This window comes from Sciurus vulgaris (genome assembly GCF_902686455.1).
Source record: "Sciurus vulgaris genome assembly, chromosome: 2".
Classification (NCBI taxonomy): Eukaryota; Metazoa; Chordata; class Mammalia; order Rodentia; family Sciuridae; genus Sciurus; species Sciurus vulgaris.
Genome location: NC_136462.1, coordinates 30,877,819 through 30,897,460, shown reverse-complemented (window position 1 = coordinate 30,897,460; position 19,642 = coordinate 30,877,819). Strand labels below are relative to the sequence as shown.

The 19,642-nt window shown below is 35.2% G+C and overlaps 1 protein-coding gene across 2 annotated transcripts in view; it reads left to right on the top strand.

Moving 5' to 3' along the window:
- Positions 1–18,580, top strand: part of RBM25 (RNA binding motif protein 25) — a 57,241-nt gene extending 38,661 nt beyond the window's left edge. For both annotated transcript variants that reach the window (XM_079129753.1, XM_079129752.1), the window contains 9 exons: positions 905–1,127; positions 1,519–1,608; positions 4,034–4,107; positions 7,945–8,095; positions 10,908–11,232; positions 11,588–11,862; positions 12,158–12,256; positions 13,561–13,608; positions 16,829–18,580. In XM_079129753.1, coding sequence (XP_078985879.1) covers positions 905–1,127; positions 1,519–1,608; positions 4,034–4,107; positions 7,945–8,095; positions 10,908–11,232; positions 11,588–11,862; positions 12,158–12,256; positions 13,561–13,608; positions 16,829–16,921 — 1,378 coding nt within the window. In that variant the 3' untranslated portion in view covers positions 16,922–18,580. The remainder of the gene's footprint in view (positions 1–904; positions 1,128–1,518; positions 1,609–4,033; positions 4,108–7,944; positions 8,096–10,907; positions 11,233–11,587; positions 11,863–12,157; positions 12,257–13,560; positions 13,609–16,828) is intronic.
- Positions 18,581–19,642: the final 1,062 nt, after the last annotated feature.

Here is a 19,642-nt window from a genome sequence, read left to right as displayed (position 1 = left end):
TACTGGCATCATATTCTACGTGTTATTTTTGTCATGTAGGATTATTATTAATTTTTTTTTTTAATAATTGTCAATGGACCTTTATTTTATTTGTTTATATACAGTGCTGAAAATCAAACCCAGTGCCTCACACATGCTGGGGAAGCGCTGTAACACTGAGCTACAGCTCTAGCCCTAGGATTATTATATGACGTCTTTAAATGCATGTCAGTGTTTATGTTTTTTTAATCTATGCAGTGTGGCAAAATTCTCTTCATGGTTGTTAGTACCATATTACTTGAGCAGTAGTTCAGAATAAATTAACTTTTTAATATGTTCATTAGTCCATGTGTTTGGATTGAACAATGTTTTTTTTTTTTTTTTCCTATTATATACTATGATGTGCCATAATTAGTCATTTTTCAGTCTCCTGAGTTTATTTTTTAATTTTTTAATTTTTGTAGTTTTAGATGGAGAGAATACCTTTATTTTATTTTTATGTGATGCTAAAGATCGAACCCAGTGCCTTACATGTGCTAGGAAAGTAGCTGTCTCTGAGCCACAACCCCAGCTCTAGTCTCCTGTGTTTTCATATCTAGGTTTTATGTATTTGTTTTTTGACATACAAATAAGCATTAACTTTCATTGTAGAATGCAGTTCAGAAATTGGGGCTGGAATTTGTCTATGGCTCTCTGCCCTGCTCTCCCCACCCTTTTTTCATCCTTTTTCTTATACCACAGTAATACTCCCCTAGTGTCTAGTATGTGTCTTTCCTGTGAGTATAGAGAAGTTCAAAATTCTGCAGAAATCAAATACTAAATTCTGACTGGAGAGTTTGTATGTTGGTTTATAATATATGTTGTTCTTAATCCTTAAAACTAAGTTAGACTGACAGATTTTTCAAAAAATCTTTCATTTATATAGAGAAAAGAGCAGAGATCGTGAAAGGGAACGAGAGCGGGAAAGAGAGAGAGAGCGAGAACGAGAGAGAGAGAGAGAACGGGAGCGCGAGAGAGAACGAGAAAGGGAACGGGAGCGGGAAAGAGAGAAAGACAAGAAACGAGACCGAGAAGAGGATGAGGAAGATGCTTATGAACGAAGAAAACTTGAAAGAAAACTCAGAGAGAAAGAAGCTGCTTATCAAGAGGTAAATTAAGGAAATGCTTTAATTCCTCTGTGTGTGTGTGTGTGTGTGTGTGTGTGTGTGTTGGTTGGTTGGTTACTGGGGGTCAAAGAGGGCTTCATGTAAGCTAGGTGAGTGCAACATCTCCAGTGCTTTTTAAGAAATTTTATTTTGAGATAGCTTCTTGAACTGGTAGTTATCCTGCCTTAGGTTCCTGAGTATCTGGGATTAAAGGTGTGCACTATCATGCTCACATATGCACGCATATACACAATCCTTTAAAATCATTTCTGCAAGTTTAATGCATTTTTACTCATAACTTGTGTTTTAATTTTTTAAGTGTGTTACATTTTGTATGCTTGTCATTGTGGAATCCTTTGTATAAGTGTTTAAGGTTTGAAAATTTGTTTTTTAGCGTCTTAAGAATTGGGAAATCAGAGAACGGAAGAAAACCCGGGAATATGAGAAAGAGGCTGAAAGAGAAGAAGAAAGAAGAAGAGAAATGGTAAGATTCTATCTAGGTTAAAAATAAGTGATTTTGGGGTTGCAATTGTAGCTGGGTGGTAGAGCACTTGCCTAGCACGTTGCGAGGCACTGGGTTCAATCCTCAGCACCATATAAAATAAATAAAGTTGTTGAAAAATACAAAAACATTAAAAAAGTTAGTGTTAGATAAGAACCAGATTAATTCTTACTGTTAACTAGAAGTTAATTTTATAATTGAAGTGTATAAACTTCATAGTTTTTAATTTTTGTGTATTTCAAGCAACCTTGAGACATTTTGACTACATGGATCTTTTTTTTTTTTTTTTTTTAATTTTTGCTGCCCATAAAATTGTATCTGCATGATATTTAAGTAAATCTATCATAATATAATGTGTGAACTTTTTTTGGTGTTAATCCACAAAATTGTTGAGTTGGCATATTGCATTTGGATAAAGCAAATAATTTGGTGAATTGTTTTAATAAATTCAAAGTATTGTTTTTGTATATCATAGCAGTTACGATATACTGATAACAGTTTTTCCTTATGACTACATATTGTTCTTTAACAACATGACCATAAAATGAATTTTGCCATTTGCAAACTATGCAATTGGCATAGTTATTAAGTAAACTGATGAAAAGATTATTGTATCATAGTATTTGCTTTTGTGGTATGTTCCATGTGTTCTGTCTTTGCCAGAATATGGAATTTTCTTTATCTCTAGTTTGGAGATTATTTATCCAAAACTTCACTGAAGTTAGGAATCTTCTCCAAATAGCTTTTGCACATGAAACAGAGGGAGTTTTTGTAAGTAATGTAAAGGGTGCATGCAGCAAGTACATAGTTAATCTGGCTTTTCCAGATGTTAGATCCAATGTCAGACTTACTCATTTTAATTTTTAAAAATTAGGTTAAAAATTAAAAGGCTGGGAATCAAGGGCATTGGTTGTGTGTCCCTGGGTTCAGTTCCTAGTACTGCAACAAAAGGAATTAAAACTCTCATTTTGGAGTTTCTTTTTCATTCTAGAAACTAGGAAGAGTAGTATATGAGAGAATTAATTAGGTGAAGAAACTAATCAGAAGCATTGTAGATTAAATTTGTAATGATTCTGCTCCTTATAGGCTAATCTAAAGCTTTGCTAGACAAAACATTTCCTGTGAGTTATTTTTATTTATGAGCATTAAGAAAATCCAGTTATACAAGCATTTACTTGCTCACATTCTTGTAATAGGTTTCCCCCCATCTTCTCATGAGTAGTAAACTGTGTTTATATTTTGGTATTACCTGATGAGCCTTCCTGTGTACCCATTCGGTAGTAATTAAAGATAGATGTAAACACTGTCAATTGCTATTGCCAGCAGACTCGCTCCTTTGGTTCATTTGACAAATTTGAGTGTATTCCACCTTGTTTCTATGTAGTGTCATGTAGGAATTATTAATGATCCTAATTTTGAAATTAGTAGCATTAATGTATAAGGAAACTATTGTAAGGGGCATGTTTGAGGTGTGTTAAAGATTCCTTCACAGTGTTTGGAAGCACAGAATACTAATTCTTCCTGCAAGGAGGGCTTTTCATGTACATATGATTATATTGTGGAAATCTTTAAAGAGAGATAAATTTGGACTAGATGAAATGTGTCAGAAACCATTGTCTGCTTTGTATATAGATATGAGTTGTTGATTTAATAGTTACTACAGATAATAGAAATATGGAGAAAAAGTATATTTTAAATAACTAGAGGTGATTGTTATAATAGTGCTTAAACTGGAAATTCCAAAAATAAGTGATTTCATGTAATGTCATGGTTCCATCAGTTTAAAGTTAGTTGGGAAGGTTTTTTTAAGAGTATAATCTCATTTTTGAAAATTTGTTCTTAATAGATATACATGACAGTAGAAAGTATTTTGACTTGTACATAAATGGGATATAATTTATTCTAACTAGGATCCCAGTCTTGTGGTTGAACGTGATATGGAGTTATAGTGGTTGTGTATTCATATATAGGGTGGGAAAATTTAGTTTTAGGTAGGCATAAGGTACGTGAACATGAAATTTAAATCTTGATTTTCATTACAAACAGCATCAACTATGGACAAAATAAATTTAAATTTAAAGTATTTTTCTGATTAATAAATTTGATAACTTCTATTTCCTAGTGTGCCCAGGTTTCATTGGTGAATAATTACTTTTAACAATTGAAGATTATATTCACAGAAGATATTGTTACATACTATGTGTTGTTTTCAGTTTTTGTTTCATAGATAAATCATAAAGCTGAGTTGTTTTATAGATAAAAGAAGAAATGTGATTTACACTTAACACATGAAGTACGTAAGAATTATAAAGTTCAAGTAGTGGGGATAAGATAAAAATGGGTTCCAAAGAAAGGGCAAATGGATAATGTGAATGACTTACAGGCTTTGTTTTTCATTTCTGCAAAGGCTAAAGAGGCTAAACGACTAAAAGAATTTTTAGAAGACTATGATGATGATAGAGATGATCCTAAATATTACAGGTAAGAAGTTTTGCTCTATGAATTCATACATCAGGTTGTTTTGTTGTTGGTAGTGTTGGTGTCCGGGATTGAACCCAAGGCCTCGCCCATGCTAGGTGAGTGCTCTATCATTGAGCCACATTCCTGGCTTACTTGTGTATTCATTCCCTTGTCTACCTGAGAGTGCGGGTTTCCTAAGTGGAATAAGAAAGCTCAAAATCTTCACCTTTCTGTTTTGTGGAAACTGGAGGGAATGGGAAAGGGAGAGTAAGGAGTAAGGTATTAGAAAATAATAAACAATTCATTTTATCTTTCGGAGTGGGGAAATGTATGATAATATTCCAAAGAAAATTTTTTTCTTCCTTCATGTGCTTTAATAGGTCCAATATTTATAGCAAGTTATAACATATCCTTATGGCTAATTTGGGTTTTCTAGAAAGTGTTGTCTTCAAGAAAATCAAGAATGGTATATGTCAATCTGATCTCCCACGTTTCTATTTCATCCCTATAGTGAGTGATTCATCACTGTGAAGTAAAAATTTTAATTTACTCCTGTTTCCGATTCCCTGGTATTTCCCCTTTGTTTTGAGTATCAGGAAGTGAACTGAGGGGCACTCAACCACTGAGCCACATCCCCAACCCTCTTCTGTATTTTATTTAGAGTTGCTTAGTGCCTTGCTTTTGCTAAGGCTGGCTTTGAACTTGAGATCCTCCTGCCTCAGTCTCCCAAGCTATTGGGATTACAAGCAGGTGCTGCCCGATGTTCTCTGGTACTTCTAATCTCACCTTTTAGCATTTATGGCATTATAGTGAAAATATTTTGTCACCTCCCAATCAAACTGTAAGTTCCCTGAGTATCTGGACACTGTCTTTTTTTTTTTTCCATTATTTTTTTCCTTCCCCCCCCCACCCCTCTCACCTCTCTTTTCCCTCTATACAGTCCCTCCTTCCTCCATTCTTGTCCCACTCCCACCCCCCATTAAGTGTCATCATCCACTTATCAGTGAGAACATTCCTCTTTTGGATTTTTGAGATTGGCTTATATCTCAATATGATATTCTCCAATTTCATCCATTTGCCTGCAAATGCCATAATTTTATTATTCTTTATAGCTGAGTAATATTCCACTGTATATATATACCAGAGTTTCTTTATCCATTCATCAATTGAAGGGCATCTAGGTTGGTTCCATAGTCTGGCTATTGTGAATTGAGCCACTATGAACATTGATGTGGCTGTATCTCTGTAGTGTGCTGATTTTATGTCCTTTGGGTATAGACCAAGAAGTGGGATAGCTGGGTCAAATGGTAGGTCGATTCCAAGTTTTCTAAGGAATCTCCACACTGCTTTCCAGAGTGGCTGCACTAATTTGCAGTCCCACCAGCAATGTATGAGTGTACCTTTTTCCCCACATCCTCGCCAACACCTATTGTTGCTTGTGTTCTTGATAATCGCCATTCTAATTGGGGTGAGATGAAATCTTAGTGTAGTTTTGATTTGCATTTCTCTTATTACTAAAGATGGTGAACATTTTTTCATATATCTGTTGATTGCTTGTACATCTTCTTCTGTGAAATGTCTGTTCATTTCCTTAGCCCATTTGTTGATTGGGTTATTTGTATTCTTGGTGTAGAGTTTTTTGAGTTCTTTATATATTCTGGAAATTAGTGCTCTATCTGAAGTATGAGTGGCAAAGATATTCTCCCACTCTGTAGGCTCTCTCTTCCCATTGTTGATAGTTTCCTTTGCTGAGAGAAAGCTATTTAGTTTGAATCTATCCCAGTTATTGGTTCTTGCTTTTATTTCTTGTGCTATGGGAGTCCTGTTAAGGAAGTCTGATCCTAAGCCAACAAGTTGAAGGCTTGGACCTACTTTTTCTTCTATAAGATGCAGGGTCTCTGGTCTGATTCCGAGGTCCTTGATCCATTTTGAGTTGAGTTTTGTGCAGGGTGAGAGATAGGGGTTTAGTTTCATTCTGTTGCATATGGATTTCCAGTTTTCCCAGCACCATTTGTTGAAGAGTCTGTCTTTTCTCCATTGCATATTTTTGGCCCCTTTGTCTAGTATTAGAAAATTGTATTTATTTGTGTTTGTGTCCGTATCCTCTATTCTGTACCATTGATCCACCTGTCTATTTTGGTGCCAATACCATGCCGTTTTTGTTACTATTGCTTTGTAGTATAGTTGAAGTTCTGGTATTGTGATACCCCCTGTTTCATTCTTCCTGCTAAGGATTGCTTTAGCTATTCTGGGTTTCTTATTCTTCCAGATGAATTTCATGATTGCTTGCTCTATTTCTGTGAGGTACGTCATTGGGATTTTAATTGGAATTGCATTGAATCTGTATAACACTTTTGGTAGTATGGCCATTTTGACAATATTAATTCTTCCTATCCAAGAACATGGGTGATCTTTCCATCTTCTAAGGTCTTCCTTAATTTCTTTCTTCAGTGTTTTGTAGTTTTCATTGTAGAGATCTTTTACCTCTTTGGTTAGATTGATACCCAAGTATTTTATTTTTTTTGAGGCTATTGCAAATGGAGTTGTTTTCCTCATTTCCCTTTCAGCTGTTTTATCACTTGCGTATAAAAATGCTGTAGATTTGTGCGTGTTGATTTTATAGCCTGCTATTTTGCTGAATTCATTGATGAGGTCCAGAAGTTTTCTGGAGGAGGTTTTTGGATCCTCTAAATATAGAATCATGTCATCCGCAACTAAATAGTGACAGCTTAAGTTCCTCTTTTCCTATTCGTATCCCTTTAATTTCTTTAGTCTGCCTAATTGCTCTGGCTAGAGTTTCGAGGACAATGTTGAATAGAAGTGGTGAAAGAGGACATCCCTGTCTTGTTCCTGTTTTTAAAGGAAATGGTTTCAGATTTTCTCCATTAAGAATGATGTCGGCCATGGGCTTAGCATAAATAGCCTTTACAATGTCCAGGTATGTTCCTACTACCCCTGTTTTTTCTAGTGTTTTCAGCATGAAGGGGTGTTGTATATTGTCAAATGCTTTTTCTGCGTCAATTGAAATAACCATATGATTCTTATCCTAAGTCTATTGACATGATGGATTACGTTTATTGATTTACGGATGTTAAACCATCCTTGCATTCCAGGAATGAACCCCACTTGATCGTGGTGCACAATTTTCTTAATATGTTTTTGGATACGGTTTGCCAATATTTTGTTAAGGATCTTAGCATCTATATTCATCAAGGATATTGGTCTAAAATTTTCTTTCCTTGATGTGTCTTTTCCTGGTTTGGGTATGAGGGTGATATTAGCTTCATAGAATGAGTTCAGTAGGGTACCCTCCTTTTCTATTTCCTGGAATACTCTCCTTTCAATGGATTCACTTCATTGTGAAATTTTTCTTCAAGGAAAAGAATGAATTGAGGATACAAACTTTGTTTTTAAAATTGTACTAGGGACTAGGACCTTGCATATACTCTACCACTGAGTTACACCTGCCAGTCCTGGAACTATTTTTAGTGCTATTTTTATTATTTTCCAATAAGGTTGGCGTTTGAGAAAATTCAGGTTACGCATTGAGTGTTCACTGTGGAATGGGCATGAAATGAAAGCCCCATTCACTTTGAAAGCTACTTTTTTACTTGTTTTAGACATTTAAGTGACTTTCAGAATGAAAAATGATAATTAATGACAAAACAATATTAACTTATTACATATTATTAACATGTAGCGATTTCATTCTCTTGGGTAGTCTATTGATGTTGGTCATTATTAAGACAATTTTAGTCATTAGGCATAAAATTTTTATTATTGAACAGAGTGCAGTTGGATACATCTGGTATAATAGGCAATGACCTAAGTAGTAAATGAGAACTGTTACTTTTGCAGGGGGAGTGCTCTTCAGAAAAGGTTGCGTGATAGAGAAAAGGAAATGGAAGCAGATGAACGAGATCGAAAGAGAGAAAAGGAAGAGCTGGAGGAAATTAGGCAACGCCTTTTAGCAGAAGGTCACCCAGATCCGGATGCAGAGCTCCAGAGGGTGAGAGATACTACAGTATCTTTAATAGTTTTATTTAATGATTGAAAGCTGAATTTGTGGGCTGGGGATATAACTCAGTTGGTAGAGTGCTAAGGCCCTGGGTTCAATCCCCAGCAGCCCCCCCAACCCCTACCCCCCCCAAAAAAAAAAAAAAAAAAAAAAAAAGACGATTTGTGGTTAAGCAGAATACATATTGTGCTTCATGGAACTTACTATTTTATATTGCTTTTTATCTCCTTTTTATTACAGAAATCAGCAGGATCAGTTCATTCACATTTTTATTCTCAGTATTTTACAAAAGTAAGATCAGACAATTACAAATGATCTCATTTATCTTTTTCTTTTTTTAAATGTGGCATTAGGGCTAGAATCATGGATGCCCTTACAACTGGCTACATGTGCAGCCATTTTTATTTTCTATTTTGAGGCATCATCTCACTATGTAGCCCTTGAGTTTGGACTCCTCCAATCTTAGCCTTCTAAGTCATTGGGATTATAGGCATATGTCACATCATTTCACTTGTAAACATCTTTTTATTTGTTTGTTTATTTATTTTATTTTTAGATGTTGATAGACATTTATTTATTTATATATATAAATATGGTGCTGAGATTCGAGTCCAGTTCCTCACATGTGTCTAGGCAAGCACTCTACCACTGAGCCACAAGCCCCAGCCCTCATTTGTAAACATCTTAAAACTCAAATTCCTTTTTTTTTTTTTTTTTTTCTTTCTCACTTTTAAAAATTAGTGCTTTATAGTTGTTCATAGTGTAGGAGTTTTACGTATTTGTATATGCACACAATATAACAATGTAATTTGGCCATTGTCATCCCCTGGTTTTTACACTTTTCTTTATCCTCTTGTTTCTTGTCCCTTTGCTTTATCTTTTGATCTCCCTTTGATTTTCTTGAGATTCTCCCTCCCCACCCCCCTTTTCTTTCCCGTCTGTCTTCCACACATGAGAGAAAATTTGACCATAAACCTTTCAATTTTGGCTTATTTCCTTTAGCATAATATCCGCAAGTTTCATTCATTTTCTTGTAAATGTCAATTTCATATTTCTTTATGATTGAATAAAATTCCATTGTTTATATATACCACATTTTTAAAACTCCATGCATCCATTGATGGACACCTAGGGTGGTTCCATAGTTTGGCTGTTGTAAATTATGGTAGTACAAACATGGGTATGTATGTATTACTATAATATGATAATTTCTTTAGGATAAATACTGAGGAGTTGTATAGCAGGGCCATTGAGGAACCTCTATGGTGATTGCCATAGTGCTCAAACTAATTTATAATAATTCCACCAGCTGTGTAAGAGTGTTCCTTTTTTCCATGTCCTTCCGTTGGTGACTCATTTCTTTTAAACTTGGCTAGAATTGTGTCTTCCTGTAATTTGCTGACATTTAATAACTTTGTGATTTGAGTTGCACTCCTTCCTTTTTTTTTTTTTTTAACCCCCCCTCCCCCCAGTAGTGGGAATGATTTCAGGGTGCCACTTAATCCCCAGCCTCTTTTGAGAGAGGCTCTCACTGAATTGCCTAGGGACTCAGAAAGTCTCTGTGGCTGGCCTCTGCCTTTTTTTTTTTTTTTTTTTTTGTGCTGCTGGGGATCGAACCCAGGGCCTTGTGCTTGCAAGGCAAGCACTCTACCGACTGAGCTATCTCCCCAGCCCTGGCCTCAATCTTGTGATCCATCTGCTTTAACCTCCAAAATTGCTGGTATTACAGGCATGCATCAGTTCAATTACCTCTTGTAAAATACAGATGTTTTTGTTAGCAGCATGTCATTTAAAGAAGGACCAGACCCTATTCTTGCATTTAAGAACTACAGTGTCATTTTATAAAAGTTTTTAGTTCTTCCTATATAGTGAGTCTAATAATATTATGAATTTTTGTTGATTAAGTTCTTGTGTGAGTAAAGAAAAAAGTAGAAAACGAAAATGAAATAATGATGTAGTATTCTCAGTTTTAATAACTTGGTAATGCTTTCTTTTCATATGTCTTTCATCTTTTTGGTGTAGGTTTTTGACTCAGATTCCCTTCTTTTCCTTATTTTTTCCTTACCTTGCTTAGGAATATAAAAGTGACTACCAACTTTATTCATTATCAAGAGAAAACAATTGTCTATTACCATTCTGATGATTTGAGTTCCCTTTTATGCATTGCCTGTATTCCAAAATAAAACTTTCATTTATAATTTCTTTAATAAAAATATAAAATCCCTGTTTCCCTTTGAATTTAGCAGATTAGTTTGTATTTGTTATCTTTGAAGATCTTAAACAAGTCACTGAAGAATGGTAATATATAAAAAATACTTTAAAAACATATTGAGCATTACCTAGTAGGCTATTTAGATTTTATTTAGTTTTCTGATTATAAAAGGAAATAGTGTTCATTTACTCTTTAAGTCACTACTTTTTTTTTCTCTTTCAGGGGGTGCTGGGTATTGAACCAAGGGCCTTGTGCATGAGACAGGCACTCTACCAGCTGAACTATATCCCCATTTACTCTTTTTTTTTTTTTTTTTTTTGCGGTGCTGGGGATCGAACTCAGGGCCTTGGGCTTGCGAGGCAAACACTCTACCAGCTGAGCTATTTCCCCAACCCCCCCATTTACTCTTAATCAACAAAAAAAGGTAGTGTTGTGGATGTAGCTCAGAGGTAGAGTTTATGCCTAGCATCTTAAGGCTCTGGGTCCACCAAAGAAAAGTTATTTTACAAAAAGCATTGTAAAGCAAAAAATCAAGTTAGAGTTATATTCTCTCTCAAATACAAATACCTTTTTTTTTTTTTTTTTTGGTAGATGGAACAAGAGGCTGAGAGGCGCAGACAGCCACAAATAAAGCAAGAGCCAGAGTCAGAGGAAGAAGAAGAAGAAAAGCAAGAAAAAGAAGAAAAACGAGAAGAACCTATGGAAGAGGAAGAAGAACCAGAACAAAAGCCTTGTCTCAAGCCTACTCTGAGGCCCATCAGCTCTGCACCATCCGTTTCCTCTGCTAGTGGAAATGCAACACCCAACACTCCGGGGGATGAGTCTCCCTGTGGTATTATTATTCCTCATGAAAACTCACCAGATCAACAGCAACCTGAGGAGCATAGGCCAAAAATAGGACTGAGTCTTAAACTGGGTATGTTAACATTTCCCCTCACCCTTATGTATACTTTGCTTTTAAGAAAAATAAATTATGTGTTCCTTGGTAGGTAGATAGAAAAGTATTAGAAAAGTATTAAAAATGCCTTTCTAGCTCACGATTGTTTTCATAGTCCTACTAGTGCTCCTTATCTGCAGCTGCCTCAAGTTCTGAGAAGAAGTGAAAAGTTAAATTTTCTAGCACTTGTGAGTAGTGAGTTATTTTTTACAGTTGGGATCTTTCTCTGAGATTTGTGAAAGTATATTTTGCACTACTTTTGAGGGATGGTGGGTTGTCATATGTTGACATTTGATAATGAAGTTAAAATGCTAACATAGTCTTTTTACTATAGGTGCTTCCAATAGTCCTGGTCAGCCTAATTCTGTGAAGAGAAAGAAACTACCTGTAGATAGTGTCTTTAACAAATTTGAGGATGAAGACAGTGATGATGTTCCCCGCAAAAGGAAACTGGTTCCCTTGGATTATGGTGAAGATGATAAAAATGCTGCCAAAGGCACTGTAAACACTGAAGAAAAGCGCAAACACATTAAGAGTCTCATTGAGAAAATTCCTACAGCCAAACCTGAGCTTTTTGCTTATCCTTTGGATTGGTCTATTGTGGATTCTGTGAGTAGCAAATTCTGTGTCATCAGGTATTGGGTATGGTTTTGAATATGGTGTACTTACTTGAGTCCATTAATGACAACAAGTAGGGATAATCTTGACACTAAGTAAATGTCATGGTCAAGGAATTTCTAATGGGAAAATTCTTGGTACTTGACATCTTCATAGATTAAAGCAAATGATATATGCCTGTCTTAGTTCAACCTGCAGAGGAAGGTTCTGTATTTTAGTTTAGGCTTTAGTACATGTAATACAAAGTGGTAATTCTTTTATTCATTAACCATGCTTTGCTTTGCAGATATTGATGGAACGACGAATTAGACCGTGGATTAATAAGAAAATCATAGAATACATAGGTGAAGAAGAAGCTACGTTAGTTGACTTTGTTTGTTCTAAGGTTAGTCTTTTATTCTCTCCACCCCTAGCACTTATTTGATAGTTTAAAGTAGTAGACATTTTCTGAAATAGAAAGTCTTAGAGTCTAGTCCTTCATAGTCCAGTTTCATTTAAGTGCTCCATGCTACTTTAATGGGCCATTCCACCCTACTTTATTTTTTTATTTTAAGTTATTTTTGTAGCTGTAAATGGACAACATGCCTTTATTTATTTTTATATGGTGCCGAGAATTGAACTCAGTGCCTCACACGTGCTAGGCAAGCGCTCTCCCACTGAGCTCCAACCCCAGGCTTCCACCCTACTTTAGATCCATGAAACCACTTGCTTTCCATTTAGAGTGTAAGAAGGACAGAACTCTTGACTAATGCCTAATCTGCTTTCTCTTCCTACTTCTGAGAATTCTGTGCCATCCTATTGTCTTGGTTAGAAGCATTCTGTTGAAATACAGATGAGGTTTTGTGAAGGTAGCCCATAGCTTGTCCCATCAACTTCTTCACTCACCTATCCTTTGGAAAAGGAGCCAATAGTCTCTTCCATATCATAATTGTGGTTGTTTATTGACTGATTACCAAGTTCTTGGTATGAACCATATTAATGTTTTGTAGAGTTAATCTTTAAATGTCCCCAAAACCTTAGGAAATTGTAAGTCATTAAAGTTATTCCCATGAAGAAACTGACGTTAATGAAGAGGTTGTATCTTGGCCATGATACAATAAGTAACAGCTTCTTCCCTCTAAAATCCATGTTCTTCTACCATCAAGGTATATTATATCCTTCCATTATAATCTCAAAGAGTATTAATAAAAGAGTTATTGTAGTGGAAACATTATATTCCTATAAAGTTATAATTGTGCCATTCTTCCACCAGCAATGCTTTTTTCCTTTTCCTTTTCTTTTTTGCCCTTCTGGGGATGAAACCCCAGGCCTTGAGCATTTTAGGTAAATGCTGTACCATTGAACTATATCCCCAATCTCAGCACTGCTTTTTTAATATGTATGAATAGGAAACTTGGATTCCACTTTTAATTGTTGTAGCATTAAAACTTAGACAAGGTTTGACTTACAAAAGATAGATACTATAGTGATGAAGATTCTAGAATAAAAAGTTTTGTGAGGATGGGGAGATAGCTCAGTTGGTAGAGTGCTTGCCTGGGTTCAATCCCCAGCACTGCAAAAAAAAAAAGTTTGTGTAACGTTTCCTGAGCCACAAGAAATTCTCATACTGGTTTGAGGGTCTTTACCTTAAAACCTATTGATTATATTACAATATGTTTTCACTGTGAAATTTTCTTTCTTTCTTTTTAGGTTATGGCTCATAGTTCACCCCAGAGCATTTTAGATGATGTCGCCATGGTAAGTTAGAAATTCATTATTTTTATTAATATCTGTGATATTATTGTTATTATATATTGTATATTACATTGATATTATTAATACCAAACTAGTTTGTGAATTTGATTCAATTTCTACCTGTACTGATTTTTAGAAATTTTTTGTAGGCCTGAATTAAAATTTGAATGTGCATTAAAAGATTAAAGAAACGTAAGCGATAGAAAAATTTAAATTCCAGATTATTCATATATTCTGAAACCATTTATTAATTCCTTACTGATTAGATTGGTGTGCTAGGAGCATAAAATGTACACTATCTGCCCTTCATTATCTGGCAGGGAAGCAGATACACAGGATGTTGAAACCATACTCTGTTGTCTATATTGCACTGTATTCCATTACAAAGGGGCGCATCGCAGGAATTGCTGTCTAAATTGAGACACAAAGATTGTAGACTTATCATTGAATTGGCAGTGGTTTAAATATCAAAATTCCCCATTACATTTAACTTGGGATTAGAGTCAGTGGTTGCATTTAACATTTTGATTTTATGAGAAAAGATGGGAAAGGTGAGGAAGTAATTGAAGTAAGAAAGCAAAGAAGATAATAACCTCAATAGAAGAGTGAATTAAGAACTGCATCGAAGTTCTGGGAGATCAAGTTGGAATGAAAGAACTGGAAAGAGAGGTTATGGTCAGAGTGAAATGTTTAAGAATATAAATGGTTAATCAGTCCAGATGGTGGCAAGCTGCAACGTATAGATAGATTAAATTTGTAGGTGTTGGACTAAGGATTGGAGAATTTTACTGGAGCCAAGTGCCAGAGCAGTCATTTTATAAGGAGGAATGGATAGGCATTTGCTTAGGTAAACCGCTGTTGGATCAAAGAGGGTGGTATATTGAGATCTCCTGCTTGTCCATGGAGATGTTTTTCATAAGGATAGAAACAGTGAAGAACAGCAGTCTCTCCTGTGGAGACTAAAAGATGGTTCTGAGAAGATTCCTGGAATGTTATTGAGCCAGACCAGAATGTTTCCATTAATGTAAAGAGATGAAAAAGCTGATTAAAGAAGTTGATTATAGTTAGAATGAAATGGAATAGATGTCCAAAGGGCAGAGTGAGAAGGCAGCAATGGGATGAGTCAGAGAGGAGGAAGAAAAGTCAAACATGAAGAATGACTGGGAGAGTGAGCATTTTGAGCTAAATATGTAAGGGAGAGGCACAGTGGGCTTCTTGGCAGAAGAGGAGGTTTGTGGTAAAGATGTTTTGTGTGTATGTACTACTTGAGTCTAAAGCCAAGTAACAGTTGTTTTTTACCCCCTATCCCAAGCCTGATGTTTTCTTTGAGTTCCTTTCCACACTTCTGTGAAACATTTGTTGTCTTCACAATGCTGAATCTCAGAGGAATGGAGAAATGTATATAGGTCTCAGTAGTTGGGTTTGCATTTCTGATCTTTTCCTGAGCTTCAAATCTCTTTTTGGTAGAGATAGGGTGTGTCATAGTTAGGCCTGGCTGAAGAAAGTTTTTAAAAGTGGATATTCTAGTTTTGGGTCTTGGCAGAGTTGAAATCACAGTGAAGATTTTTTCATTTTTGGAGGATAATTGCTTAGACTCTTGCTTTTCAGTATTTTCTGGCTCATTGTTGATCAGAAAGGTAGGAAGCCAACCTCAATGTTGTCAAATAGCTCTTTTAAGCTCATGTGCTCTCTTTGAGTGTTTCTTGAGTGAGATAATTTTCAGCTTAAGTAGTACTTTACTCCTAATGAAAATCTGACTTTCTTGAACTGTACCTTTCATTGTTTTACATAAATTAATGAACTTTGGCTTCACTTTGTGCTTCTATATTATTTATGAAGTATGGCTAACATGAATTAATGTCAAAAGCAAGTTCTCAGGCTAGGATCAAATAAGTCTGGATATAAGTCTGATTAAAAGTTCTTTTGTTGCTGGGCGGGAGTGGTAACTCAGTGGTGGGACGCTGGGTTCCATCCTCAGCACCACACAAATAAATAAAATAAAGGTATTGTGTTCATCTGCAACTAAAAAAAAAAAGTTCTTTAGTTGCTGTCATTGAGAAGTGGAAAAAATTACTCATAAAAATAAAAATTTCTGGCTTCTTTAAAATTCTTAATGAGCACTAATTATGCACTAAGTACTCTTCAAAGCACTTGGTGCATGTGAACTCTTGATTCTTACAGTATTACCTAGTGCTCTTAACACAGATAGCTGTGAGTCCTCCCTTGCAGGCATTGGTATCCTGGAGCTCAGTCACAGCTGTCCTCTTTAGAAGAAAACAAGATAGTCTGTTTCTCCTCACAGCAGGTCTTAGTGGAGGCCAACATGTGTCGAGGCTGAGAGCAGGCATTGTGGTGGAAACATGAGGCATTTAAATCCTAAATAGACAGGAAAAAATTTGGTTTATTCATTTGCCAATGGAAAGACCTGTTATTCAATAATGTTGTATCCCCTGGTGGTGGTGATGGTGTTCTCTCAATGTGTTTACTGTATTCCAGAGACTGTATTAAATTCTCTGTGGTGTACAACCATAGGAATGAAAAGTTGTACTCCATGTCTGTATAGTGAATCAAAATGCAGTCTGTAAAAATAAAAATAAAATTCTCTATATGTTCTCATTTACTGCTTAATTCAGTATCATATAATAAGCACTTACTAAATGTTAAGATTGTAAGGTTGTTTGGGGGAATAAATGAGAAGGATATTCTGTATTAAGTTATTATGTACTTGTATATTTAGTTCTTCCTAAGTCACCAGGACAAGCAATTTGCTTTCCTGAGTATGTAGTTTTGCCAGACGTGTTTAAATGTATCTGTAAAGTTGAAGGTAAAAGAATAAATATTGGATCAAAGAGTATTGTGGTACTAAGTGCTTATTAATAAGCCAATGAATTTTGCTGAATTAATTTTGGCAGGTAATTTACGTATACTTTATACTTTATCGATGGACCTTTATTTTATTCATTTATTTACATGTGGTGCTGAGAGTCAAAGCCAGTGCCTCACATATGCTTGGCAAGCACTGTACTACTGAGCCACAACCCCAGCCCCACATGTACTTTTTTACTATATTTCTCACTCTACACAGTTTTCCATTAAGTGATTTTGTTGAAAATACTGCTCTTCAGTGGATAAAGTCCTTTTTTTTTTTTCATACAAGTTACTATTGTTGGGAGATGGTGATGATTATTTACCTTACATGTGTTACTGTTTTTTTCTCTTGCAGGTACTTGATGAAGAAGCAGAAGTTTTTATAGTCAAAATGTGGAGATTATTGATATATGAAACGGAAGCCAAGAAAATTGGTCTTGTGAAGTAAAACTCTTTTTACATTTAGAGTTCCATTTCAGATTTCTTCTTTCCCACCCTTCAAAGGACTTTGTATTTTTCTTTGTCTTCAGAGACATTTGTGAGATCTGTAATTTTTTTTTTTTAATGTAGAAAATGTGAATTTTTTTTGTCCTCTAATTTGTTAATGCCCTGTGTACTCCCTTGGTTGTAAAGTCATCTGAATCCTTGGTTCTCTTTATACTCACCAGGTACAAATTACTGGTATGTTTTATAAGCTGCAGCTACTGTACACAGCCTATCTGATATAATCTTGTTCTGCTGATTTGTTCCTTGTAAATATTAAAATGACTCCCCAATTCTTTTGCAGAATTCCACTTAATATTGAACCGTACTGTATAGGAACCAACACAAATGATTTTAATTGAAATTATACCAGTCATATCTATTACCACTTCGCCCCCCCCCTTTGATGAGAAACAGCAAGCCCTTGTGAAGTCATGAAATTTAAAATTAGAATGCAAAAATTAGCAGACAGTTCATTCTTATTGTATCTCTGTATGAATGTGTTTGTGTGAATGTATGTGTAAAAGTCTATCTTTTCCCTTATTTGCTTTGGTGGGATCCCTTAAGCACTTCCCAATTGAATAATAGAATCATAAAAGGAAAGTGATATTGTGCCAATCCAAATGTCTGGTATAAGTAGATTAGAGGTTCCCAGAGCGGTATTCTCCTATGGTGAACAGTCTGCTGTTAGAATAGGGTCTCCCTGTGTATATCTGACTGCTTCCGATTCTTTTATAAAGGGAGTGTGGATCATAGAGATTTCTCCCCACCCCTAATTTCATTGCTCAAAAATGAGGCAGATTCTAAAATTTTGGGAGAGTTTTATTTAACTAATTTTTGTCCCATTTTCCCAGGTGTGGAATACTTAAATTGAGCAGTACTTGTGATAACTTTGAAATAATACTTGAACATATTTTTGCAGAATTGAAAACTTGGGATTTAATGTGTTCAGCACATTTGTGTACTAACTAGGCCTTGATCTGGGTGTAACCCTTTGTTTAAGGGGGAAAGAAATCCTTCATTCCAAAAGCATCAGTGGGGAAGGGGAAAAAAAAATCTTTTTAAAAACAAAAGGGACTGAGGGCATAGTTCAGTGGTAGAGTCATACTTTGCATGCTGGAGCTCTGGATTTAGTCCCTGGCACCAAGAAATATAAAGTCAAAACAAAAGGTAAAATTAGGTAAGTTTACATGCTAGGAGAATTTGACAAAATACACCAGGAATCCAGCTTTGCAATTTACAAAGTTATCTTATTTGCAAGGATTGATGATTCAAGACATCTACCAACCTCTTGTCATCTAAGTTTAAATATACTGATATGTTTAGAGAACATACAAGGGGCTTTTTAAATGGTAGATCAGACTATTACCAGGGAGCAAAATTTACCTGAAAATGCAGCAAGTTATAAACAGTGCTTTAACACAAATTAGGTGCAGCTGTTTCCATGTCTGTTTATTTAAAAGAAAAAGATTGGCCTGTTAGAAAGAAAAACCTGAGTTAAAGTTACTAAATTTTTTTTTTCTTAACATCTTTTGAGGACATTTAGAAACACTGTTCTGAACATTGAACCATGATATGGTTCCATTATGTAAATATTTGAAATATTAAAAATGTATATATTTGATCCTGGGGATTCTTTCTTTCAGAGTCTTGTAAATAATGACATCATGTTGTAATCATGTAGTACATGCTAGGAAACTTGAAAATATGGGCTGAAGTTTTTTAATGGACTTGGTTTTTATGACTTGGTATTAGATCAGAGAGGCCTTTTACCTTATTTAGGATGAATCTACAAGCTATGGAAATATGTCTGTGTGGTGATAAAATATTTTAAATTTTGGTTTCTTAAGAGAAAATTTCAGAAAGACGCCCCTGTGTTTTACAAATTTATCAGCCTTTTCTCAGATTCATCCTGGCTACCATTCTCAGATCTAGGACACAGCAGTTTATTTTGCTGCTATATCTTTAACATATTGCACAGTTGCTACTTCTAAGGGATTATATTATGTGACACTTATGTAGTCGATATTAATATTTTTACAGCATAGCAGGAGTGGTCATAGTGGTCATGTGAAGACTATTAAATTCATAGTCTAATGCTAATACAAATCAAGTTTTGTTTCAAAGCTTCATCAAAAACTTTTAGGTTTTCAGAGTTCCTTCAGAATTGCATATCAAGAATTGGACATGTATAAAGGGCATATTCTAGTGTCTTGGAAAATATTTCTCTTAAATTCCTTGAACTTTGTCTTATACCATAAGCCTATGAATTAATTTCAGTTAGGAAACCTTATGTTAATTCATAGTGCCCATTCAGATTGTATCAGAACTACATTAAGATGTCTTAAGAACTATTATTGATTTGGCATTTAGAAAACCGAAATGCTTTTTCCTCATTTGACCCTAAAAATAATTTAAGTTTGTACAACTGTTTACTAAGGGAGAAAGATAAGTAAAAAGTTCGAGGTAGTTTTTCTCAAACTTCCATGTGCACTTGAATCACTTGGGGGACCTTGTTAAAAGTTTGGAACTCTGATTTATCAGGGCTGTGTAGGCCTGAGATTTTGTAGCTCCCATGTGATGCCAGTGCCAACTGACCTAAGGACTGTACTTTGATTAGCACTTTAACTGCTCAGTATTATTTTATTCTAACAGACTACACAAATGCAACTTATTTTTTTCTTTT